This window comes from Phyllobates terribilis, unplaced genomic scaffold (genome assembly GCF_046119375.1).
Source record: "Phyllobates terribilis strain yellow unplaced genomic scaffold, ASM4611937v1 Scaffold_1__5_contigs__length_1240528914, whole genome shotgun sequence".
In the NCBI taxonomy this organism is placed as follows: Eukaryota; Metazoa; Chordata; class Amphibia; order Anura; family Dendrobatidae; genus Phyllobates; species Phyllobates terribilis.
The window spans coordinates 843,237,930-843,264,730 of record NW_027362761.1 but is presented as its reverse complement, the minus strand read 5'-3'; the positions used below and the strand labels follow the sequence as shown (position 1 = coordinate 843,264,730).

General features: G+C 42.2%; 1 protein-coding gene across 1 annotated transcript in view; it reads right to left on the bottom strand.

The window, feature by feature from the left end:
- The window catches only part of PDLIM5 (PDZ and LIM domain 5), a 225,037-nt gene that overhangs the window by 110,292 nt on the left and 87,944 nt on the right, over positions 1-26,801 (bottom strand). The window contains exons 4-5 of the mRNA XM_073638258.1: positions 7,050-7,089; positions 3,455-3,876 (exon numbers count right to left, since the gene is read on the bottom strand). Of these exons, the coding sequence (XP_073494359.1) occupies positions 3,455-3,876; positions 7,050-7,089 (462 nt within the window). The remainder of the gene's footprint in view (positions 1-3,454; positions 3,877-7,049; positions 7,090-26,801) is intronic.

Below are 26,801 nucleotides of genomic sequence, written 5' to 3'. Positions count from 1 at the left end.
CTAAAATCGTCTGGATAGCGCTTGTGAATCCGCATGCGGAAATGCATGTGAATCCGCATGTATTCCGCAGGAAAAACGCATGTACAATCCGCATGCGTTTTTTCTGCCAGGGAGATGCAGAAATTTTCTGCTTCATTCCTGCATCGTGTGCACATACCCTGAAAAGCAGTTTTTAATTCGCATAAAGAAACGCAGCAAAAACACAATGTGTGAACATAGAGCTATAATTGCCATTTTTGTGATTTTTTCCAAATTGTAGTTGTTAGATATATAGCATACTTTCTGCTAAATTATGGATCCCGTGAATTGTTCTCGACCTAACGCTTTGGAGAAAGATCGTATCAGTTCTTTATTTGTATTTTGCCACTAGTCAATGGATGTTTACAAAGCTTAATGCATACTTTATTCTACATCCAGTATAGTAAAAAGAGAAGAAAAAAAAAAATACTCAGTGGTTACACCCACCATTACATGGTCCTGAGCAGCAACAGTGTAGTTTAAACTGTGCCACCTTCAATCAATGGGTTACAAAAATGGTTCATTTTAATGATTATTGCAATGAATAAACACATACACTGATAAAAATGAAATGTTCATGCATAGGCATGGACAAGATTACCACTATATATGCTGCTAACAGTTTGTGAGGTTCAGATATAATGTAAATATATGTCTTCACATGTAAAGCGCCATGGAATAAATGGCGCTAAAATAATAAATAAATGCTCAAACAATGAGCAATAACTCACAACTCTCTTCCACGCTGCTCTCTGTACTGGGGTGACTGCCGAGGTCATACTGATTGACAAATGGCTCCCCGCTGCATAACTGCACGCCCTGACCTGACAACAGAGAAGCCTGGAAGAGAGAGAGCGGTTCTGTTGACGTAAAGCAGCAGAATCGTAGGCCTAAGTGGTCTGTTGACGTTAGCAACTAACGGCCTGTCGGTTCTTAGCCCAATGGAAAAAGATAAAATAGTCCCAGATAACCTCTTTAATGAAACAGTGCGTGAAATGCTTGTTACTCTTTAGGAATCAAGTTAATAATCTCCATGAAGCACCTCCTCATCTGCATCTAAATAATTTGTCTGTGTTGATTTGTGCACTATTTAATATGAATGTCATTTCTACAAATGATACATTATCAGTCTATTAATCTACAGTACTATCCAGAAGAGACAAATTGGTGTAATTACTAAACTATAATGTTACTTTTCCATTTCATGAATGGAATTTTTACACATATTCAAGTTACCTCAATCTGCCAACAATGACAACTCATTACATGTCTCACTGTTGAGCCTACAATGATTGCTTTACCAGCCACATTTTAGACTTTTTTTTTTTTTTTTTTACTAACATTACGGAGACTACTTATTGGTTAAAGCACAAATTTAGACAACCAATTTTTTATTTTTATTTGGCAAAAAACAAAATGCAGCTTCGGCCTAAAGGGAAGCCATCATTAAATATTACCAATTGCGTAAATGATATTTTTGTGTTATTTATTTTGGCCATTTTTTTTTTCTTTGTTAAAAATAAAAAATACAAACCTTGCAATTTTTTTTTTTTATTTAGACTCCAATTTTCTTCTTCAGGAAAAACACCTGTACATTAGCAACAGTGTACAGACTCTGACCCCATCTCTTGTATTGAGGCATCTAATGAGCCTATACATAGGTCATTGTGCAGGGAGGAGGGAACAAAGTTAGCCGTGACATCAACAATAGTAATTAGCGGATCCTGTGTTTCCAACTGGGAATACAGGTGTTACTTGTCATTTTATCCTGCCTTTATTGATAAGGACCAGCTGAAAACTATTCCCGAGTCTAAAATAGTGTCCAGTGTGAAAACTGCAAGATTACTAATTTTTTTTTTTTTTTAATAAAGATGGTGATATAAAAAATAAAAAAAACACGCTACCAAAAAAAGTTTTAAAATACATGCAAATTAAAAACCTGATTTAAACAATATTACATTTTCTAATGAGAACCCCCATTTTAAAGTAGATCAGTCACCAGATTTCGCAGTACAAACTTTGTACATTATTAAATTGATCTCTTTGACCTAATAAGGCTGGTGTGTTTACTTATACTACTCAGACATGGATTAGTAAATAGGCCAACTATAAAATTAAATAGCTCATGGGAGGAATGCCTAAGAAACAGGCATTCCTCACATGTAGTAAAGCTGTCAAACAGTCGCAAATTATGCACACAGATTGACTAAAACACCCGAGCACGCTGAAGATACTCGGAAAAAAACAGAGCATGCTCGTAAATCTCAAGTAACAAGCATGCTCGCTCATCACTAATCATAATACAATATGATGATTATATGAGAGACCATTGCATTATGGGAGGCCAAACAAATGACCAGTACAAAGTAATTTTAAAGCTAAATTGCTTTATGTTTCTTAAATTGAACCTGTCACGTCCCAAAACTCTATTAACCTGCACATATGGGGTTAATCTGCAGGTTAATAGAGTTATTAACTTGCCCGGCCGCCGCATTGAAAGCCTGGCTACTGGGAGGAAAAGAACTTTATTCCTTCTGGCAGCCTCGGGCTTTCAGTCATAGAGGCGTGATCGGCTTTAGTCGCCATTCAGTGCATAGTGAGCGCCGGCTGTAAGGACGCATTGACTGACAGCTCCGTACTGATGCCGGGGTGTGGTTAAAGCCACCTCTCACTATGTGATGATTGGTGACTGAAGCCACACCTCTGACTGAAGGCTGCCATGAGGAATAAAGTTTATCCCGGCAACCGTGCTTTCATTGCGGTTGGTGGTCCCTTATGGAACGGTATGAACCTGCAAATTAACTCCATAACTACAGGTTAATAGCATTTAGGGATGGGACCAGTTCCCTTTCAGGGAAGCCAGTGTAATTGTGAAGCCAGTTATATATGAATAGAAAGAAAAGATGATGCGTCTAATTTACCAAGCTACATGTGCCACAGGTTTGGGTTAATTTGTAAAAGTCAATGTGATGCAAGGCATCAAAGACCTTTTTTAAGTGTTTGTGACACATTGCTGCTGTTCCCAGAGAGCGATATAGCATTGTTGTACCACTTGCAGGCTGCAGCCAAACAGCAGCCACTCATTGGCCGCAGCCTGCATGTGACAAGTCACGCCAATCTCTGGTAACATCAATGCCAACATCGCAGGAACAGCGCCACTGTGAGAGAGGAGTATCCATTATTTTTACTTTGATTGGGGTCCTGAAATTATTATGGACAACTTTTAAAAAAAAAAGTTAAAATTACTTCATATATTCAAGCCTTAACCACCACAAAGTGGCAAAATGGAAAGCCTAAAAGTGCCTTGAGAGCCATTGAAGCATTTGACCATCTTCTAGTTAGTTACTAATATAATATACAGAAAAAAAATGACCACAATTCACTGAAAAGCAAGTGTCTGATCCACATCAGGTAAATACATGCAAGTGTTACCTACCCATTTTGGGATTTGTCACCCAGATTCTCCTTTTGTCCTCTTCTCTCATTATTAGAATACTGGTTGACAGTAGGACTGTAGCTTGCGGGCTGCCTTGGGACATGGGTGGCTGTAGGTTTAGCTACAGCTGCTGGGCCATCAGTGGAAGGTTTATAACCAGCATGCAATCCAGTGGTAGTGGGGGCCGGTGGGTTTACGGCAGCAAGCAGGGATAAAGCGGATGGCTGTGTAGATGCTTGGTTTGTGGTAGCTGGGGTAAAGGCAGAGGAAGGTGAAGGGATTGATGCAGGCTTGGAAAGCGATGGGGCTCCAAACGGTCTAGGTGCTTTGTTGTATGCCATATTAGCAGCAGTGGGGACTTTGGGAACAGCAGGAATGGGGGTTGCAATAGGCACAGGCTTTATAATTTCTTTTGGTGCTTCCTATATATAAAAACAAACAAAAATATACACACCAACCACATGCAGAGCTAAATTCCTCATTTTACATAATAAGCTGTTAGTATACAGACACTTTAGTCTTTTGAGTTTCATCTGATACATCTGACAATTTATCCGTGTATAGGAGTAATGGAAAAAAATAAATACTATACTTCAGGTACATGCTGCAGATGATACACAGAAGACTATGTTTTTAATGTCTGTCTGTCAGTAATATGGCATTAAAGAGGTTTTCCGGGTTCTAGACAAATTTCTGCAGTCACTATGTGCACAATGTCACTCTTCCCCTGTATCCACAGTGCAAGTGGGTGGTCACGTGACCACACGTGGGCGATTTGCTACATTCTCATTCGCTTCTTCCTGAACATTGAGAGAAATGAATGAGAATCTAGTCAACACGTGTCTGCAACTATGCAAATCGCCTACTTGTGGTCGGATGTCCACCTGCTGGTGGTGGGAATATAGGGGAATTATGACAGTGTGCACTTTACACACTGTCACAATTCGGTAATGGCACGGTGTGACTGCAGAAACTTTTAAAGAACCTGGAAAGCCTCTTAAGAGGTCTAAATCCTTTCAGAATTTGGCACAAACTGCGTTTTATTGGCATATTATGAAAGGTCATTAAAAGTTCTCACCACAGACTTTTACAGAATGTTATAAATATGGAACCTTGTTTGGAGAATTAGATTAAGTGGAAAGAACTTTGTGTCTTTTGTACTTGTCATTGTTTAGATTCTGGGAAAAGCTTCAAACATCAAAAATATATAGAGTTATATAACATGCTAAAATTAAAAAAGAAAGGCTTAAGGGTATGTTCACACACAGTATATTAGATGCAGAAAATCTGTCCTTTATCTCCGAATAGTGTTTGTAGAAATCACATGCACATGCTTCACACACTGACATAATTCAGATACTACAGAACAGATTTTTATGCAACAACTCAACCAAGTGTGAGGTTCACTTCTAGTTCCTGTACAAGCGACCTGACTACTTGTAAGCAGAGACGGGGCCTGGCGGCACAGAGTTCTTCCACATTATTCTCGCCGCTCATTTATGTATTCTCTCTTTTTAAATCTACCATACATTTCTATAGATATGGGCCTTTTTCGCTTTTTCAGTAAGAGACAATATTTATGGTCTTTACCAGTGCAGGGTGGGCGCAGGTTAGGTCGGCAGAGAAACCTGGGGACATGCCCAAGAGAATCCTTTGAACCACACTCTCCTGGTAAAAACCATAAAAAACAGCACTAAATAAAAAGGTCAATATCTCTGAATCTGTATGGCAACCCCAAAAACTGGACATGTTACAATGTTGCAAGTCTATTCAGTCCTCTGTCAGTGAAAGGAAACCTTCATTCTCAAAGTACACACAATTATCGGGTTTCCGACATGGTTTCCCATCCATGCGGGAATATCTGCTTACTAACTGAATTCATTAGGGAACAATAACTTTTGTCAGATTAATACTTAATGAAAACTGAGCCATACACTTGTATGAAATGCCGTTCTATGGTTCTGTACAGCCCATGAATCCTCTCTCTACCATAATTTCCTTAGATCGAGAACCTCTTAGTGATCGATATTAACAAATTCTATTTATCAGCTTAAAAGATACCGGTCAGGTCTCCCAAACTGCCATCATATAGTGTTAAATTGGCTTATCCCGGCATTATAGCACAGTGATTGATGTTATACAATAAAGAATTTGTGTATAACTATTTTTATGTGATGCAGATTATAAGCTAATGAGCCAGGACTAGTCATACAGGGCCCCCAGACTAGTCCTGCCTCAGATCCTGTAACCACATCCCCCATCTACATGACTGACATCCTCTATGCCAGGGTCAGACTAAACCCAAGAACTGGCATAGTCTGCTGCCTGCAGTTCATGTCTGCTGTCTATGCAATGATGGCTGCTCCTCGGAGGGCTACATAACCCAGGAGAGTGGTGCACGCTGAGGGAAGCTTTCCTCTGCAGCTGGCAGAAGCTCCGGCTGTGTGCTGACCTGAAGGTTGTCCGCTTATCACCTCTCCTCCCTAGATGTGCCACGCTAATGGGTTACACAACCATGGGAGGAGCACTGAATAGAGGCAGCCCTGATCTGTAGATCGTGGACAATACTAGTGCCTGGGTTCTGCCCGACCCTGGAATAGCAGCGGTCAATCACGTAAGAGGGTATGGGCACAGGATCTGAGGCAGGACTAGTCTGGGGGAAGTGACGCCAGTATGACTAGTCCTAGAGCACTAGCATATAATGAATGGCACATAAAAGTAGTAACTATACAATATAGAAGCAATTGTGTGGAACATAAGCCAATATAACTATAGGGTAATGGTTTGGCAGACTGTGGGAACGGACAAGTTCCCTTTAAAACCGTTTTGTATACTACGAGACTAACACCCCAAGTTCATCCTTTGCTTTTGGCAATAACTTTTTTTTAAATATGGCCAATAAAAAGCAGCAAACAGGAAATTTGATGATGTTGAATTTGCCATGAGAAAATACATATGACAACTGTAAGATGTGTCGCCTGAGATTAGAGCATTTGTTTTCCAAACACATCACTCCCTTTACGTCAGCATTAGGAAATATCTCGCATATAAAAAGGTTTTAATTTCCTATGCGGTCCACAATTAGGCTGGTGCCCACAATGCGTTTTTGGTGTGTTTTTTGGTGCGGATTTGCAGCGTGGAAACGCTCCAGAAATGCATTGCATACCTTATCCCATGACATTCTGCAAGTTCTGTGCACATGGTCAGGATTTGTTCTGCACAAATTTTACTCGTCCTTGGACAAGACCAATTCTTGTGCGTTTCTGCATGCGTATTTGCCTATACAATGCATTGGAAAAACGCATGGCAAATCCACATGCAAAAAAATCGTCAAAAACGCATGTAAAAACTGCATGCGTTTATCTGCCAAGAAGATGCAGAAATGCTCGGGAAAATTTCTGCTTCATTTCTGCATCGTGGGCACTAATCCTTAATGGTGCCATGGAGTACAAAGACGACACCTGCAGTTCTGCAATGACGTCATGGACTGGTCGGCATCTGGAGCCTCTACATTTATTGACAGTATATGGCAATGTAGACATTTCAAATGCCAACTGGTTATTAAGTGATTGTGAAGGTAGGGGATACAACTTACCATTTGTGATGATTTCGGATTGTTCTGTCCCGCTACAGCTCTAAACAAAAAAAACAAAAAATACAAAATCAATATGTTAAAAATGTAAAGTCATTTCAGATCTGGTACAGTTAAATGACGATACCGACTTTCAAAGAGTTACCATAACATACAGGTTCAGCATTTGTCACAGGTTATATTTACCCTGTACCTTTATTGGGAATTTACAGGCTAAAATGTAAAGATTTAGCTTTAAATAAAGCAAGTCCATACTTACAAAAGGAAACTTCAGATTAAACTAATAGCATTTTAAGAGCAGACATGGAAAAATAGAAAATCCTCATGCAGTACTGTATTCCAAAAAAAATCTTCTGACAGCTTACTCCTATCCAATATCACAGGACCAAGCTCAGCATGTAACAATGTGCTCTGTGGTATCCGAGCCCTTTATAGAACGCACTTATTAGCACTGTACATCTATTGGTATACTGCCTCTTCAGAGTATCCGGCATTCTATAGACCATATGGCACTATGGAATGCCGGACGCCCGTACACCATGGAATGCCAGACGCCCGTACACTATGGAATACCGTACACTACGGAATGCCAGACGCCCGTACACTATGGAATGCCGTACACTATGGAATGCCAGACTCCCGTACACTATGGAATACCGTACACTATGGAATGCCAGACGCCCGTACACTATGGAATGCCGTACACTATGGAATGCCAGACGCCCGTACACTATGGAATACCGTACACTATGGAATGCCAGACGCCCGTACACTATGGAATGCCGTACACTATGGAATGCCAGACTCCCGTACACTATGGAATGCCAGACGCCCGTACACTATGGAATACCGTACACTATGGAATGCCAGACGCCCGTACACTATGGAATGCCAGACGCCCGTACACTATGGAATGCCGTACACTATGGAATGCCAGACTCCCATACACTATGGAATGCCAGACGCCCGTACACTATGGAATACCGTACACTATGGAATGCCAGACGCCCGTACACTATGGAATGCCAGACGCCCGTACACTATGGAATGCCGTACACTATGGAATGCCAGACTCCCGTACACTATGGAATGCCAGACGCCCGTACACTATGGAATACCGTACACTATGGAATGCCAGACGCCCGTACACTATGGAATGCCGTACACTATGGAATGCCAGACGCCCGTACACTATGGAATGCCGTACACTATGGAATGCCAGACGCCCGTACACTATGGAATGCCGTACACTATGGAATGCCAGACGCCCGTACACTATGGAATGCCAGACGCCCGTACACTATGGAATGCCAGACGCCCGTACACTATGGAATGCCAGACGCCCGTACACTATGGAATACCGTACACTATGGAATGCCAGACGCCCGTACACTATGGAATGCCAGACGCCCGTACACTATGGAATGCCGTACACTATGGAATGCCGTACACTATGGAATGCCAGACGCCCGTACACCGTGGAATGCCAGACGCCAGTACACCGTGGAATGCCAGACGCCAGTACACCGTGGAATGCCAGACGCCAGTACACGGTGGAATGCCAGACGCCAGTACACGGTGGAATGCCAGACGCCAGTACACCGTGGAATGCCAGACGCCAGTACACCGTGGAATGCCAGACGCCAGTACACGGTGGAATGCCAGACGCCAGTACACTGTGGAATGCCAGACGCCCGTACACTGTGGAATGCCAGACGCCCGTACTCCGTGGAATGCCAGACGCCCGTACACCGTGGAATGCCAGACGCCCGTACACCGTGGAATGCCAGACGCCCGTACACTATGGAATGCCAGACGCCCGTACACTGTGGAATGCCAGACGCCCGTACACCGTGGAATGCCAGACGCCAGTACACCGTGGAATGCCAGACGCCAGTACACGGTGGAATGCCAGACGCCAGTACACCGTGGAATGCCAGACGCCAGTACACCGTGGAATGCCAGACGCCCGTACACTGTGGAATGCCAGACGCCCGTACTCCGTGGAATGCCAGACGCCCGTACACCGTGGAATGCCAGACGCCCGTACACTATGGAATGCCAGACGCCCGTACACTGTGGAATGCCAGACGCCCGTACACCGTGGAATGCCAGACGCCCGTACACCGTGGAATGCCAGACGCCCGTACACCGTGGAATGCCAGACGCCCGTACACCGTGGAATGCCAGACGCCCGTACACCGTGGAATGCCAGACGCCCGTACACCGTGGAATGCCAGACGCCCGTACACCGTGGAATGCCAGACGCCCGTACACCGTGGAATGCCATACACTATGGAATGCCAGACGCCCGTACACCGTGGAATGCCAGACGCCCGTACACTATGGAATACCGTACACTATGGAATGCCAGACGCCCGTACACTATGGAATGCCGTACACTATGGAATGCCAGACGCCCGTACACTATGGAATGTCGTACACTATGGAATGCCAGATGCCCGTACACTATGGAATGCCAGACGCCCGTACACTATGGAATGTCGTACGCCCGTACACTATGGAATGTCGTACGCCCGTACACTATGGAATGTCGTACGCCCGTACACTATGGAATGTCGTACACTATGGAATGCCAAACGCCCGTACACTATGGAATGCCAGACGCCCGTACACTATGGAATGCCGTACACTATGGAATGCCAGACGCCCGTACACTATGGAATGCCAGACGCCCGTACACTATGGAATGCCGTACACTATGGAATGCCAGACGCCCGTACACTATGGAATGCCAGACGCCCGTACACTATGGAATGCCAGACGCCCGTACACTATGGAATGCCAGACACTATGGAATGACAGACGCCCGTACACTATGGAATGCCGTACACTATGGAATGCCAGACGCCCGTACACTATGGAATGCCAGACGCCCGTACACTATGGAATGCCAGACGCCCGTACACTATGGAATGCCAGACACTATGGAATGACAGACGCCCGTACACTATGGAATGCCGTACACTATGGAATGCCAGACGCCCGTACACTATGGAATGCCAGACACTATGGAATGCCAGACGCCCGTACACTATGGAATGTCGTACACTATGGAATGCCAGACGCCCGTACACTATGGAATGTCGTACACTATGGAATGCCAGACGCCCGTACACTATGGAATGCCAGACATCCGGCATTCCATATAGTGTATCTGGCATTTAATAAGGTATGCGTATCCAGCATTCCACAGTATGTGTATTCGGTATTCTATAGTGTATCCAGAATTCCATAGGGCATGTGTGTCCAGCATTCTATAGGGTATGGGTATCTGCCATTCTATAGAATAACTGGCATTCAATAAGGTATGTCTATCCGGCATTCTATAGAGAATCCAGTATTCCATCGTGTATGGGTATCTGGCATACTATAGAGGCTATTTATAGAGTATGGAAACCCAGTATTGAACTTTTTATATTTTCAAAATGTATTTTTATTAACAATAAGAAAAAGGTGAGGCATTTGCATTCATACTAAAAGGTTCAAGTGACAGTCAGCACCAGAAGGCTGTTGTGTTGTTACTCTAAAGAACCTGCTTGGCCCCAAAATGTTTAAAATTTGGCTTGATTTAAATCCTACCAACAAGGAAGCTTCCCCATTCTGAGGAAATCTATGCTGTGAACATTCTGTGATGCTGTCTCCTTTGGTTTTCTGTACTTTTATTTAGGTAATAAAGAAATAAAAGCAGGGAAAGCAGACAGCTGCTAGCTGGTCTTAATAGGCTGAAGGGGCAATAAACAGCTTCCCAGTCTATTAATCTCAGTTTACATCTGTCTGCTTAGCCTATACTGGTTATTATAAAAGGGAGGACCCTAAGAAAAAAAAAAAAAAAGGGAGACGTGGGGTCCCCCCTATTTTAAATAATTATCAAAGTCCTAGCTGACAGATGCGGGCTGATATTAATAGGCTAGGAAGTTCCATGGATACTGGCCTCTTCCCAGCCTAATAAGACCAGCCCTGAGCCGCTTCAGAAATGGCTCATCTATTAGATAAACAAATTCTGGTGCTTAGCCATGGCTCTTCCTGATTGTACTGGTGTGGTGACAATCAGGGTAATTGTTTTAGGGCTGATGTCAGCTGGGTTCACGTCTGCTTACATCAAGTCCAGGGGTTAGTAATGAAGAGGCGTCTGACACACACCCCTTAATTATTAACCCCATAGTCAAAAGAAAAACACACACACAAAAGTCCTTTTATTGTAAAAAGCACTCCCTGACAATTACCCTCTTTTACCCATTTATTACCATAAAAAAAAACAAAAAAAAACATAATCCACAAGGTCCGTCGTAATCCACATGGTGGTCCCACAAAGATGCCAGTTTTCTTGGTCCATTCTATGGAGCCCCGTTCAAAGAACGCTCTGTAGACTGGAGCTGAAGCCAGTGCCGGTTCTCACGCTGCGTAGCGCGAGAACCCGGCTGCTGTGACATCAGTAAGGTTACGGCAGTTCAGCAGCTGTGACCTGTGGTAACTTTACTGAAGTCAACACTCGTCACAGCAGCCGGGATCTCGCGCTACGAATATAGTCTGCATTTCTTGCTATATGATCCCAGAAGTCCTGGGGAACAATATAAAACGGTGCGTGCAGGCATGCTAGGATGCGAATGGTGGACAATTTTCAAAACATCAGTTTCTCATGAACCGAGGTATGTACAGTCCAAATTTCAGTACGATAGCTAGTCTTTTAGAGTTACAGCAATTTTTCCGGATCAAGTAGTGAGTGTTTCACCCTGTATGTTAACTGTTGTTACAATAAATGAGTAAAATAGTGAAATGCAAAAAAAAAAAAAGGGATCAAAAAGACAGTGTTGCAATTGGAATGAGTCACCTGAATATACAAGCTATGCATTTCAATGTAAATAACATGCAAGATATGCCATTAAGCGCCAAGCCTTCCGGACTCTCCTTATAATGGATGCTGTGCCCTATTTTAAGAGAAACAGAAAAAAAAAACAAGATTTCTGTCATCAACAGGCAAAATACAAGAAACATCTTGAAAAGCAAAACCAACATGTACAGAACATTGAAGCCATACTTTCATCTAAGCTCTGCAATACCAAGCCAAAACCTAACTGCAGAAACATCATGAGTGTAAGTTAATGAACAAAGGCTTGGATAGAGCACAGTCCCTACAATCAGCTAATTTCAAGTACAGAAGAAGCTTCGGCAGCTTTAAAAGAATATCAGTTTTGTCTCTTAAAGCTGATTTTGGGAAACATTTTGCTATGTTTGCAAAAAACACTTTTTCATGTCAGTCTTAATGTGGGGCATGCAGGAACGAAATGTACCGAATTCATCGACATCTTCATCAGTGGTGTGTGGGTTTTGCCAGAAATGTTTCTGTGGTCATATACAGACTGAATTGCGTGTCTCCCAGGCATTGAACTCCTGCGCAGGCGTACTTCTCTGCCCCATCGAGGGCAGAGTAAAGTACTGCAGTGTGCAGGCATTGAGGCTCTTTGACCTGTCCCCGACGCCTGCGCACTGCAGTACTTTGCTCTACCCTCGACAGGGCAGAGAAGTACGCCTGCGCTAGAGTGTGACGCCGGGGAGAATGTGTGGATGACATAGGGACACGTCATGCACACGAAGCAAGAAGGAAGACGGCATTGCAAGAAGGGTGGCGCTGGACCAAGACGAGCGACACCCCTTGGACCAGCCGCCTCCGAGAGGATTATAATAACAGCTCTTTTTCTTGTCTTGCAGTTCAGATCAAGGGCTTATATACAGCATTATAGAATGCTGTATATCAGGGCTGAGAGGTGGTGGCCGTATCTCATATCGGTCAAACCTGGTGACAGGTAAACCCATGAAAAAAATCCCAAAATGAGTATATACCCTGTAGTAAGTAAATAGTACATGTAAATAACACAGGGTTCCTTGTTAACACCATTTTGATCAAAAAAGTGTAAAAGCCATCCCACTGCGACAAGGTATACCTAGGCATTTCATCTATATGGGCAGGTGGTAGAACAGTCAGGCCTGTATCCTGCTCTGCCCTCATCTATACGGAGGTCTGCTGACACAAGGTGAGGTTTTAATACCAGATAAGGTGTACCCAGTTGGGACTGTCCTGTCACAGTGGGATGGCTTTTATGCTTTTATGTTCAAAATAGTGTTAGCCTAAATAACCTAGGGTATTTGGTTATGTGCCCATGAAGCAGAAATGCTCTGGATTTTGTCTGCATCTCCCTGGCAGGAAAAACGCATGCGGATTTTACATGCGTTTTTCCTGCCAGGTAGAAGCGTTTGACAAGCGTCTTTGCATGCATTTCTGCATGTGGGTTATCAAGCGCTTTTCCAAGCGATTTTAGCATCACTTGGAAAGTGCTTGACAACTTGGTCACACTATATAAATCCATGCAACCGGCATGGATTTATACAGTATAGTGTGACCAAGTTAATAGTTAAAAAAAAACAAACACATTATACTCACCTTCTGATGGCCCCCGGTCTTCTCTCTGGTGCGTCCGGTGTCTTGGGCGGCTTGCGGTGGTGTAAAAGGACCTTCCATGATGTCATTTAGTCATGTGACGGGTCACATGACCGCAGACGTCAGCAGTAGCGTGACCTGTCACACAACTAAATGACGTTATGGAAGGTCCTTTTACACCATCGCGAGTCGCCGGGGAGCCAGGACGCACCGTACAGGAGACAAGAGGCCATCAGAAGTTGAGTATAATGTATATTTTTTATTTTAAATTATTTTTTTAAACAAGTACTATGGTACCCGGGTCTGGATGAGAGGCTTTTCTCCAGACCTGGGTACCATCCGCACATTGAATTGCTTAATAGCTGCATGTGCACATGTAGTCATGCGGATATTAAGCGATTCAATGCAAGTCAATGGCGGCAATTACGCTGTGTTTCCACAAAAATAATGGACATGCTGCGTATTTTTCCGCAATGATAAGCCGCAGCGGAAATTTCCACAGCATGTGCACAGCACATGCGGATTATCATTGGGGACCATGGGGCACGTATTACCAAGCGTTTTTTAAGCGTTTTTGCTGCGGGCACGCAGCCTTACATGTACTATTACTATTTACTTAATACAGTTTATATGCTCAGTATGTTTTTATTTGTGAAATGGCCAGAGTGTGAATGTGCTTCTACATGTTGCACATATTCCAACTTAGGCAATGTGCCCTCGATCAGGCTATAGCAGCACTGAACACATGCGGAGTTACCGCATCTTATACATTCTGTTGTGGAAATTTATGTTGTTGAGTCTCCACAACAGAAATTGACAAGCTGCGGCTCGTAAAGCCACGCTGCCGGTGAGTTTACGCAACGTCAAATAGAAGCACAGTGGGTATGGGATTTCTATAAAGCCCATCCTCTATGCTTCTAATGTAGAACGCAGCGTTTTGGACGCAGCGCAGGTGAGCGTGTCCAAAACGCTGCTATTACGGATCGTGGGCACATACCCTTATGCTCCAGCTCATTTCTTTGGTTTTGCTAATTTGAAAGCAGCACCCCCACCACTGATTAGCATCTTTCTGCCTATGCACAGTGTACACTGAAAGCGGCCAATCAGTAATGTGGGCGCTGTTATGCTGAGCATTCAGATAACGGTTTGCTCACACTTGCGTATAAAATCTCATCCAGGAGAGTGGGACGATTTTTTCTCATCCGTGTGCTTTCCGTATACAATCTTTTTTTTTTTTTTTTTTTTAACTCAGCAGCTATTAATCATTTGCAAGACCATTTACAGCTTCCAGTACTACAGAACTGTAATGCATCAGTAAAATCGGATGACATACTGATGGTCCGTATGACATGCATATTTTTTCTCAGTTGTATTTAGCATGAGATAAAAAATCACAAATCTGCACTGCCTCATTGAATAACATTAGTCTTAGTGCAATCTGATTTTACCGGATTGCCGGATTTACCGGATTGCACTCGTCCGATTTATGAGCCAGTGTGAGCGAACCCTAACTTTTAGATCTGCAGCAGAGAAAGCAGGGATTGTATCAAAACTCCAGCAAGCAGCCCAGTGATACATCACTGGAATCAGGATCTTTGCCCCTAAATCATGCTGCTCTCATTACATAGCAAAAACCTGGTGAAATTCCTTTTAATATATAGGGAATATAAGCCAAGCGGCCTTCTCCTCGCTCCCCATTGCAAACACATGAATCCCAAGTCAAGTCGAATGTTCAGATATATGTGGGGAGGCAAGAGATCACTGTCTGCTCATATTTATGGCAGTTTTATACTGAGAACATGAAAGCTTCACATAAATGTGGTTTCAGGTGGATGACACTGAGGTTAACCATGGAGTTTGCATACATTTTGTTCCTCATAAAGGATGGGTGAAGAGGCTTGTTCAGCAGGTTGATCAGATCATCTTTACATTTTTGGAAACTAGCTAAGGCTACAGCTGTAAAAAAAATCCAATAGTTTGCTACCCTTGAGCAAATAAAGAAAAAAAAAAAATCAATGTAATTGTACCAATGTGGTCACACAATGAAAATTTTAGCTGGTTCGAGGCATCTTAAAAGAATTCCAAACACGAGAGCACTGCCTTATTAGGGAACAGAATGATACTGGTCACTGTATCAAGCCAATTCTTCATTATTCACATCTAATATTTAGCTTTTTATTTTTGGTCTCTAGGTTGAGGCATTTCCCTGTCTGAAATAACAGAGTGTGTCCACAGTGGGAGTCTAAGCTGAAATATGTCACTGCCACAGAATGACACTGGTTTCCCACACTACTCAGCTCTATGTAAACCTATACAGTAGGTTATATACAGACATAGATCTACTTTGTGTTTCCAGGACTGAAATCAACCAAATAAGCAAAAGTTCTACACAAATGGAATGTAAAATAGACCTTTCCATCACTTTGCAATTTTACAGTACTAATTTAGAAAAAGGAAATTGCACATATCGCCAAACTGGAGGAAAAGGGATGAGGTGCATCAAAAAAACCACTAACACTCACCATCCCCATTAGTAATAATAGTATAGAAATACTAACGGGATGAACAATGGCTTGTCCGATTTGGCTACACTGTCCCTACAGGACAACTCTTTGTTAAAGGGAATCTGTCACCAGGTTTTTGCCGACCAATCTGAGAGCAGCATGATGTAGAGACAGAAACCCTGATTCCAGCAATTTGTCACTTACTGGGCTGCTTGCTGTAGTTTTGATTAAAAAAATCACTGTTTTATTTGTTGCAGAACCTGCGGAGCTCTGTATAACCCCGCCCACACCACTGATTGGCAGATTTCTCCCTATGCATAGTGTACACAGAAGGCTGCCAATCAGTGATGGGGGCGGGGTTATACAGAGGTAATGAGTGTGGAGGAGTACATGGCAGCAGGGTTACTAGTCCTCTAGGGATAATCTACGGTTTATAATACAGGCATCTTACCAAAACTATAGCAAGTAGCCCTATAAAGTGACATCGCTGGAAACAGGGTCTCTCTCTCTACATTATGGAGCTCTCAGATTGGATGGGAAAAAAAAAATGGTGACAGATTCCCTTTAAACATATAAATGGTACAATGGAAATGTAGATGCTCTGGTAGTTCTAGTAAACCATCACTTGGCAATACTTATGGCTTTCGTGTTGCAAACATGTCTGATAAAGGGCACAGACAGTGACTTGTAAATTTCCTTGAAGGGAATGATAATAATGAGAACCTCTGTTATGTCTTAAAAGTGACTCCAAACCAGAGCTACATTTTAAATCTACCTAATCCTTATATAAAGTCGGTAAAAAACACAATAAAGAAAGAAAAATAAGGGAGAGGTTTTTTTGCTGAAATTCTTGTGATTCAGCAGAAAGCTATTTCAGAAAAGGCTGAACTTAATAGACTTGTGTTTTATCACCATAGTGATATAGTAAACAATGCTGAACAGATCGAGACATTGAACTCTTACTCGCCAGCTAAATAAATACAGAAAAAAGGAACTGTAGAACAGTAACTCCGATAACCAGATATGGTTAGATCATACAAGCCAAGGCAAAAGCATTCTCCACTCATTCCTGGCTCTGCAGTTAGAGGACATCAACCCTGTCACACACATTTCAAAGCGAATCTGTCTGTTTAAAGGGGTTTCCCAGCCCCCCAAAAATATACATGGGGTATAAAAAAAGGGAACCGATCATAAAAAGCGCTTTTGTTTAAAATCAGGCTTTTGCAATAAAATGCTTTTTTTATTTTTCCATTTTTTCTATATTAAAATCTTTCTAAAAATAGAAATTCTGAAAGTTTCACACTGGCGCTGAGGCTTTTTTTTTTTTTTAAACACACACACACACACACACACACACACACACACACACACACACACGGTCTGTCTTTTCCATTTAAGCGTTCAATGAGCCTGCGAAAAGATCATTGTGAAGGGGGAAGGTGGGGCAGGGTCAGGTGTGATATAGGAAATTGTGAATGGTGCATCCACTGCTATCAGCTGGGTATAGAGGTGTTACCTGTCACTGCAGTCCTGCCTCTGATAAGGAAGCTGATCTACTTCCTGACCTATAAAAAAGACTTTATGAGTCGAAAAAAGCCCCACTGGCCAGTGTGAAAATTTTTTAAGAAAAGATAGTGATTTAAAAAAAAAAATAATAATGCAATGTTGACAATGTTAGAAAATTACATTGTTTAAATCAGGACTTTGCTGCATGTATCTTTTCTGGGTAACTTTACACAGTACTTAATATAGTGTAATTAGTCCAGGTGCCCAATGCTCTGGTAGCCCATTTGATCCCAGGTCCTATCAGCTTCACTGCTAGTCCAGTGTTTTCTGTGTGAAAGGGGTCTGCCCTGCTACTTATTTCAAAGTCAGCCCCCTTCTCTTTCTAAACATTGGCCATGATAGAGAAGAGAGGTGGCTTAGCTATAAAGATGAGAAATCAGCTAGCCCCTTTACACTTAGCTCTGCTCATGTCCTGGCACAGGATCTGATGTAAAGCTGCCCTGACCGGGATCGCTGCACCTGGAGAAAGAAAAATCTATTCGGATCGCACTAGGTCATGCAAGTCAGTTAGTGCGTGGAAAATGGACGATTTCTACGCGAGGTCCGATTTCTGTGCACTGACACAAAGGAGAAATTTTGTTGTCCATCTTCTCCTTATGGCTGGGGTCACACGTGAGCATAACACGGCTAGGAGTCAGACCTCTACTGATGTGATATTGTTGATCTATCTGACACAGGTATATCAAGTGTGACAGACAGTCGCTCTGGATACGGCTGTACGCGATAACTGAGCTAGGCATTGCAGACGCCTTCTTGATCCTCTCATCTCTGTAGTGTAGTGATATCCTTCTTCCTGTAGGACCCAGCAACGACCTCCACCTTCTGCTGCTAATTGACACACCTTTCTTGGTAGTTAAAAACTCTCAGTGTCTCCACAGAGTCTCTGGTGATAGTTCCATCTTCCTCTGTCCATGCCTAGAGTACTGGTAGTCGGCTAGTTTCTTCTTGGACTTCCCTTGGAGGACAGTTGGCGTTCTCTGTTGTCTTCTCAAGCTAAAGTGTATCCTCTTTGTTTGTTTACCATGTTGTTTTTAATTACAGTGGGGCCTAACTAGTGTTCACCCTGTCCCCTCCCTACCTAGGGCCTAGCTCTAGGGACATTCCGGGATCAGGTTTCCTGCTTGGCGATAGGTGTGGAACCTATATAGGGACAATAGGGTAGGTAGGGTGATATTAGATCAGCCTAGGGGGGGTCTCCACTCCCCCTTTCACTATTTGTTGGGCTCCTCCCCCCCCTCTTCCCATCGTTGTACACTTGTTCCTTCCCTCACCTTGCGTGACACTATCCTATCAAAAGGTCACCAAAATTAAAGTCTTTAAAAACCCCTTTAAACTTGCTTTAGGCTACGAACCCATGATAAGCTTTTGGTGCATTTTTGACGAGGAGTATTTTTGCTGGGTCAAAAACGCAGCATCTTACAGTTCCGTCAAAGTGGATGGGATTTATAGAAATCTCCCACCCACTATGCTTTTTTTTTTTTTTTTACTCCGCGTAAATCGACCTAAACAATCCGTAGCATGTCAATTTCTCTTGCTGTTACACTGAGTTTTCTGTGCAAATTTTTCTCAGACAAAAAATATGCATTTTTAGTGTGTTTCTGTGGTGGAAAAACATCAAAAACATATGTAATCCGCACCGAAGTATGTCAAAGCGAAATACAAGAAAGTATCAAAATAAAAGCAGCCTTATTTAAAGCTGAACACACCAAAAAGACAAAAACTGTGTCGAAGACATGATAAAAAAGCATGTTAAAAAAAAGCACACAAATACCCCCAAAAAAACAGCAAGTAACTGAATCTAAGTGATAGGTGCAGAAATTCTGGAATATCAAAACCTCATCGTAAAAACATAGCCTTAAAGTCCCATGTCTCATTACTGGGAAGGGCTGGAATAACTAGAGAGAACCGAGTGACCCACCGCGTCATCCTCTGCTCCCTCTCCATGCGGCAACAGTTATTCAATTTGTCCCCCCTGCAGTATGCCGATGGGTTGCCATGGAAGCTGGGGCCTGGTGAAGGACCCCATCGCTGCAGTCTTGGTGGTCTTAGACCAAGATTTTCACTGTATTCTGCTATTGCAGTATATACTACATGCGACTAAATGGCAGAGATTCAATATATATATATATATTTTTTTTTTTAAATTGGCACTCCTAAGCAAAAAATACAAGCGCTGTAAAGTTTCCAAAAGTACACCAAAATTGTAACATTAAAAGATACAGCTTGGCACACAAACCCTCCTCATACAGCTCATCAATGGAAGGAAAAAAGTTAAGGTCTCAATGGTGACAAACCAATTTTTTTCCTTTAACCCCTTACGGTGCAAGTCGGTAACGGGTGCATGGAGCGGACTGACATGGTGAGCCAGCCACATACTTGGCAGATAATGGCTGTGACACAGAGCCAGGACCTGTCTCCAACAGTTATAGGTAGAGGCGAGCTCTACGCATGACTTAATCTGTTAAATGTCACTGCTAAACTTGGGCCAGCATGGGGGCGCATCATCCTGTATGCCCATAACGTGATCACAGGGCACTATTGGGTGATCTGACAGCCGGGAGTCTGTTGAAGACCTCCGAGTATGTTATCACAGAACTCCTTTGAAACCCTGCCTATGGCTGGTCTTCAAAGGAGATTGATTTTTATTATATGCAACAATACTATTGCAGGTTCAAGTCCCCTTACTAATAAATGCAGTAAAGGGAAAAAAAAAAAAACACGAAAAAAGTTAAAATCATCCTCCTTCTTCCTCCTTAAAAATGAAGATAAAAGCACACATGGTGTCCATAAAAAAAATTCAATTTATCAAAATATAGAAAAGATGAATCTGTTAGTTAACACTGCAAGCAGAAAAAAAATTAAATTGCCAAAATTACGGGGTTTATTGGTCGCCGCAATACCTCAAAAATACTGTGAGAAGCAATCAAAATGTCAAATCTATCCCAAAATTACAATAAAAATGTCCTCAAGACTGATCCATTGACCGAAAAAGTATAAAATGTTGTAAGTCTTAGAAAATGTCAACACAATCAAAAAAAATTTTTTTTTTTTTTTTGTTTTAAGCCCTTGAGGACCCTGGGATTTTCCCATTTTTGCATTTTCGTTTTTTGCTCCCCTTGTTTCCAGAGCCATAGTGTTTTTATTTTTTGGTCAATATGGCCGTGTGAGGGCTTATTTTTTGCGGGACGAGTTGTACTTTTGAACGACATCACTGGTTTTACCATATCATGTACGGGACAAAAAATCCAAGTGCGGTGAAATTGCAAAAAAAAGTGCAATACCATATGTATAGGTTCTTTTTTATTTAAGTGGTGAAAAAAAATCCAAAGTTTAATAAAAAGAAAAATAAATAAAAAATAAAGACCCGTAGCGTCTCCATTTTTCGGGATCTGGGGCCGGGTGAGTGCTTATTTTTTGTGCGCCGAGCTGAAGTTTTTATTGATAACATTTTGGGGTAGATCCGATGTTTTGATCGCCCGTTATTGCATTTTATTCCAATGTTGCGGCGACCAAAAAACGTAATTCTGGTGTTTAGAATTTTTTTCTCGCTACGCCGTTTACCGATCGAATTATTTTTTTATATTGATAGATCGGGCGATTCTGAATGCGGCAATACCACATGTGTATGTGTTTTTTTTTTTATCATTACTTTATTTTGAATGGGTGAAAGGGGGGTGATTTAAACTTTTATATTTTATAAACTTTTTTTTTTTTTTTTTTTTTAACACTTTTTGCTCGCTTCTATAGTCTCCATAGGAGACTAGAAGCAGCAACTGTTCACCTCTATGTAGCAGAGACGATCGATGAGCAGATCACCTCTATGTAGCAGAAACGCTCCTGTGCTATGAGCGCCGACCACTAGGTGGCACTCATAGCGATCAGTACATGACAACCACTGGGGTCTGCTGCAGACCCAGGGTTGTCATGGCCACCCATTAGTGACCCGCGATCACGTGACGGGGGTCACCGATGGGCGGGGTAAGTGACGCGCGTCCGGCGCGGTGCTGTTAAATGCCGCTGTCAGAGATTGACAGCGGCATTTAACATGTTAACAGCCGCGGGTGGATCGCGATTCCACCCGCGGCTGTTGCGGGCACATGCAATAATCAGCTGACATGTGCCTGGTACAGTGTGGGCTCAGCGCCGGAGCCCGCGCTGAACAGGGGGTGATTACAGCCTGGTGCGTACTATTACGCCCCAAGCTGTAAACGGGATAAACAAAATTTCAGAGTTTTTTTCCCCCAGTTTTACCTCATAATGTATGCAGTAAAAAAATAAGTCAATCCCTCCCCCCTCCATCCCACAAATTAACTGTACTTTGAATTCTTTTCACTCTTTCCAGTACACTATGTAGTAAAATGAGTGATGTCATTCAAAAGTCCAACTTGTCCCACAAAAAGCAAGCCTATGTGGGCAGAGAAAAAAAAAGAAAAGACGTTATGGTTCTTAGAAAAAAGGGAGAGGAAAACCCGAACACACAAAAAGTGAAATTGGCTGTGTTGGGAAGGGGTTTAATAAACTTCAGAATTTGGAAGCCACTAAAATAAATATTAATAGACAAGTTTGGCATCATGGAAATTGTATTTACCCAATGAATTATGTTGCCAGTTTTTACCTCCTTTACTATATGGTAAAACTTAAGCCCAAAAAACAATGGCGAAATTGCATTTTTTCACCATTCGGAATTTTTGTCCCATTTTCAGTACATTATCTGGAAAACTGCAGCTCATCCCATAAAAAAAATAAATAACGCGCACACATACGGCTATATCGATGTAAGGGGAAAAAAAAAAAAAAGTATAATTTAAAAGCGTCACACCTAAATGCTTAGGTCACACAGGAGGGTAGTATTATGTGCATATAACATGTAATGCTCGAGTACCTGGACTTTTCACTTTTAGTAAAATACGTATGACCAGTGAGTGATTTCAGCAATGTTTATTTCAGCCACAAATCAGGTTTTATCTAAAGTCATATTATCAGTGTAACCCTCAGAGATAATGACGTATATGTAAGGAGAGATGGATGGGACGGAGAAGCAAGGCATAGCCATTATCAGGGGATGATGTCAATTAGAGGATTAAATTCCTCCCTGGACCACTTGTACTTTTTCTGACCTTTCCTTTCTGGGAGGCACCACTAGAGAACATGGTAGTGTGTGGTCATCACATTTCTCAGCATAAATACATTGGAATAAGTCTTTCAATTAAATAAAAAAAACAGTTTTAACTGGGTGATTTATAAATATTTGGAACTTCTATAATACCCTGAATAAATAGGAGGGGAAGAGTAAATGTATACACTGTAACAAGAGAAGACTTATTGATAAAGCATAGGTACGGTAATTAAAAGATGTTTAGAGTAACGTTTTAGTATTTTTGCCATTTGTATTTAAAAAAGAAAAAATTTAGGCCAAGGATGACGGACATAGCTTACCTTCTCCCCCTCCCTGCACAGTAACCCCTGAGCATATCAGAGCAAGCAAAGAATACAGAAGTCAGTGGTACATCTCCATCCACCAGTTTCCTCCGTCCTTGTGGCTGCTGTGAAGCATCTCTGTCCACAGAACAAAACAGCTACGTCCCAACAATCAAATACCAATAATGTACAACATATAACCATAGTATAGCAAACAATAACAGTCAGTAAATACATATTTTTTTTTTTTTTTTTTTTAAAAAGGGATTCTGCGTCTCCTTTTGGCAAAAATATCGGTAATTCAAATCAGTTTAGTATTTTTCAGTGGCTCTTTAAAAGGAAAATCATATTTAAGTCCTCCAATTGGCTGTTGAGAGCTCATTGAATTTTTTTTTTTTTTTGCTTTAAGCTACAAAAAATAAAACCACTGTTCAGACTCAGCCTGTTAAAAAAAATGTACTCATCCTCTCCACGTTCACGGAGCTGGACCCATGGAGAGCAAGTACGGCTACATTCACAGATCCGTGTCACTTTGTACATCTATGAGAAACGGACAGTTTTTTCATTCAAGTGGCATACGTTTTTTCACATCTCTTTTTAATACCTGAAAAAGAAACAATTCTGCTGATTGTGGTTGTGTTACACAGTCAGCATCTACCTCTAACAGCAGCGAGGAGAGCTGAGAGCTGCCCGGTTATCGAAAAAAACAAATAAACCTATGCCTGGGGACAGGGGTTTTATGAAAATAGCTCTACTTGAACGCGTTTTCTATCTGTCCTGTAAATGGGTCTATACTTCCTCCTTTAACAGGAATCTATAAATCAGAAAATAAACTATAGTTTAAAATCAGGTTTTTATCTTTAATATATACTGTACATTTCTACCATTTTTCTTTTCATATCAATCTGCATAAAAGAAAAAAAACAAACAAACCAGTAATCTTGCAATTTTCAAACTGGCCACTGGGGCGTTTTAATCCTATCTTTTTTAGTAAAGTATCTAAATGAGCCCATGCAAAAGGTCATTGTGAACAGAAGGTGAACAGGGTCAGCTATGACATCACCGATTCCTTGATCCGGTGTTATCTGCGGTGTATAGACGGGTTACTGGTCACTGTAATCCTACCTATGATAACATGGAGCCTTGTTGAAAATACTTCCTGAAAGGGCAGGAAGTACGAGTATAAAAAGCCCCAGTGGCCAGTGCTAATCTTGCAAGATTAACAATTACACTGATGAGCAAAAGGGTAAGGCTATGTGCCCACGATGCAGAAATGCTCCGGATTTTTCCCAAGCGTTTCTGCATCTCCCTGGCAGAAAAAACACATGTGGATTGTACATGCGGATTGTACATCTGTTTTTCCTGCCAGGGACAAGCGGATGTGAAGCGTTCTTCACATGCATTTCCGCATGCGGGTTGACAAGCGCTTTCCAAGCGATTTTAGCATCACTTGGAAAGTGCTTGACAACTTGGTCACACTATATAAATCCATGCAACCGGCATGGATTTATATAGTGTGACCGTAAAAGAATGGTTAAAAATAAATCTATACTTACCTTCCGATGGCCCCCGGAGTCTTGCTTCGCTCCGTTCTGGCTTGCCGGCAGGTCGCGGTACACTGAAGGACCTGCAGTCACATGACTAAATGACGTCAGCGCAGGTCCTTCAGTCCACCGCGAACTGCCGGCAAGTGAAGACAAGGAGACCGGGGGCTGTCAGAAGGTAAATATAATATTTATTTTTTATTTTATTCTTTTTTTTTTTTTTTTTTTTTTACAGGTTCTATGGTACCCGGGTCCGGAGGAGAGTCTCCTGTCCTCTAGACCCGGGTACCATCCGCACATTGGAACGCATGTTATCCGCATGTACAGATGCAGTGATGCGTAATCCATGAGGTCTAATGCAAGTCAATGGCGGTGAAAACGCAGCGCTTCCGCAAAATAATTGGTAGTGCTGCGTTTTTTTCCGCAATGATAATCCGCAGCGGAAACGTCCGCAGCATGTGCACAGCACATGCGGATTATCATTGGGGAACATGGCAGGCCTTCTACCATGCGTTCTTTTAGCGTTTCTGCAGCGTATTTGCTGCTGCGGAAACGCTTAAAAAACGCATCGTGGGCACACAGCCTAACAATGTTTTGAACTTTAGATTTTCAGGCTCCATATCTCACCATCCACTACTGCTTCTAACATGAGGCTACCAACATTTTATAGACAATCATCTTGGCTATCTCATATATAAATTTGACTTGCAACTATTTAGCATATGATTAGTTATGCAGATTCTTGTCATTTCACTGCATTGTTACCATTTTGCTCCTAAAAATCGAAATTTTTATTATTTTGTTAGCATTTTGTAAATCCACCTCTGGCTTTCAACACTGCCTGAATCCTTCGTAGCATACTCTCAATCAGCTCCGAGCATGTCTCGCCTGAAATCGGATCCCAGGTGTCTTTTACTAGTTTACAAAGTTGGTGTATAATTGTCGACTCACTTGGGTATGTAGACAGCTTTTTCTTCAACTCTACCCACAAGTGTTCAATTGGGTTGAGCTCTGGGGACTGTGGGTGCCAAGCCAACTCCTCTACTTGATTGCCATTGAACCATTTCTTCGCCAATCTCGATATATGCTTCGGGTCGTTCTGCTGGTACACGGTCAGCCTTTTCATACTCATAATACGAGTGTACGAAGTAACTTGAATTTTAGGAAGTCACATAGCTCAGCATTGAGACCACCATTGATCCTGGTCAAGTATCTAACAACAACCCCATATCTTCCTCCACCGAACTTGACAGTTCACTAAATTTCTAGATCCTTTGGTCCCCTTTTCCCTTCTTTCTTCTAGACCCATTTGCATCCTTCAGAGCCTAGTCTATTGACTTTTGTCTCATTGCTCTAAATCGCCTGTTTCCAATCTTCTACTGTATACTTTTCGTACTTTTTTGCAAACTCGAGCTGACATTTCTTATGAAAATATTGAAGTTGAGGCTTCACCTTTTTTCAGGCCACCATTCTAGACTTGTGCAACGCGAGTCGCACAGAACTCGCATGGGAGTCTGTGATCCCACTACTACGAAGTATACGAGCCACCTCCACTACCTGTCGCATCAGAGCTGATAGACATTGTGAGGAACCGACTTGTTGACTCCGATATTTTGCCTGGATGTCCACCTCTTGGCTACTGAACAAATGAATGGAATTAATTTCGTATTCCTCCGACTGTCATGGCACTCACATGATGCAGTTTGGCAATTTTCTTGGCTGAGAGACCAGTATCGATCAGCTGAATGATGCGGTTTCTCTTTTCTTGGGAAATCTTTATGGCTGCTCCTCGATTTGAACCAGTGACCTTTCCCTTGGGAATCAACCTAATAACACACTGAGCTATTAGGGAATGTGAGAGCAGATTGTAATTTGCAGTATACAGGAAGATTTTTCCACCATCATGAGCAAAAAAGTAACATGACAAGAATCTGCATGACTAATCAGATATTAAGTAGTTGCAAGTCAAATTAATGTATGAGATAGCCAATATTTTCTAGAAAATTAGAGTAGTTTTACATGTGAATCAGTAGTGGATAGTGAGATATGGAGCCTGAAAGTCAAACGTTCAAAACATTATTACCGTTTTAGGGTCCGTGCCCATGATGCGTTTTTCAAGCGTTTTTGCTGCGGAATTTTCGCAGCGTAAAGGCTTGGTAATCCTTCCCCCATGGTCCCCAATGTCATTCCGCAACTTCAATGCCCATGCTGTGGATTTTTCCGCAGCGTTTTTTGATGTGCGGAAAATTCCGCAGCATGTCCATTA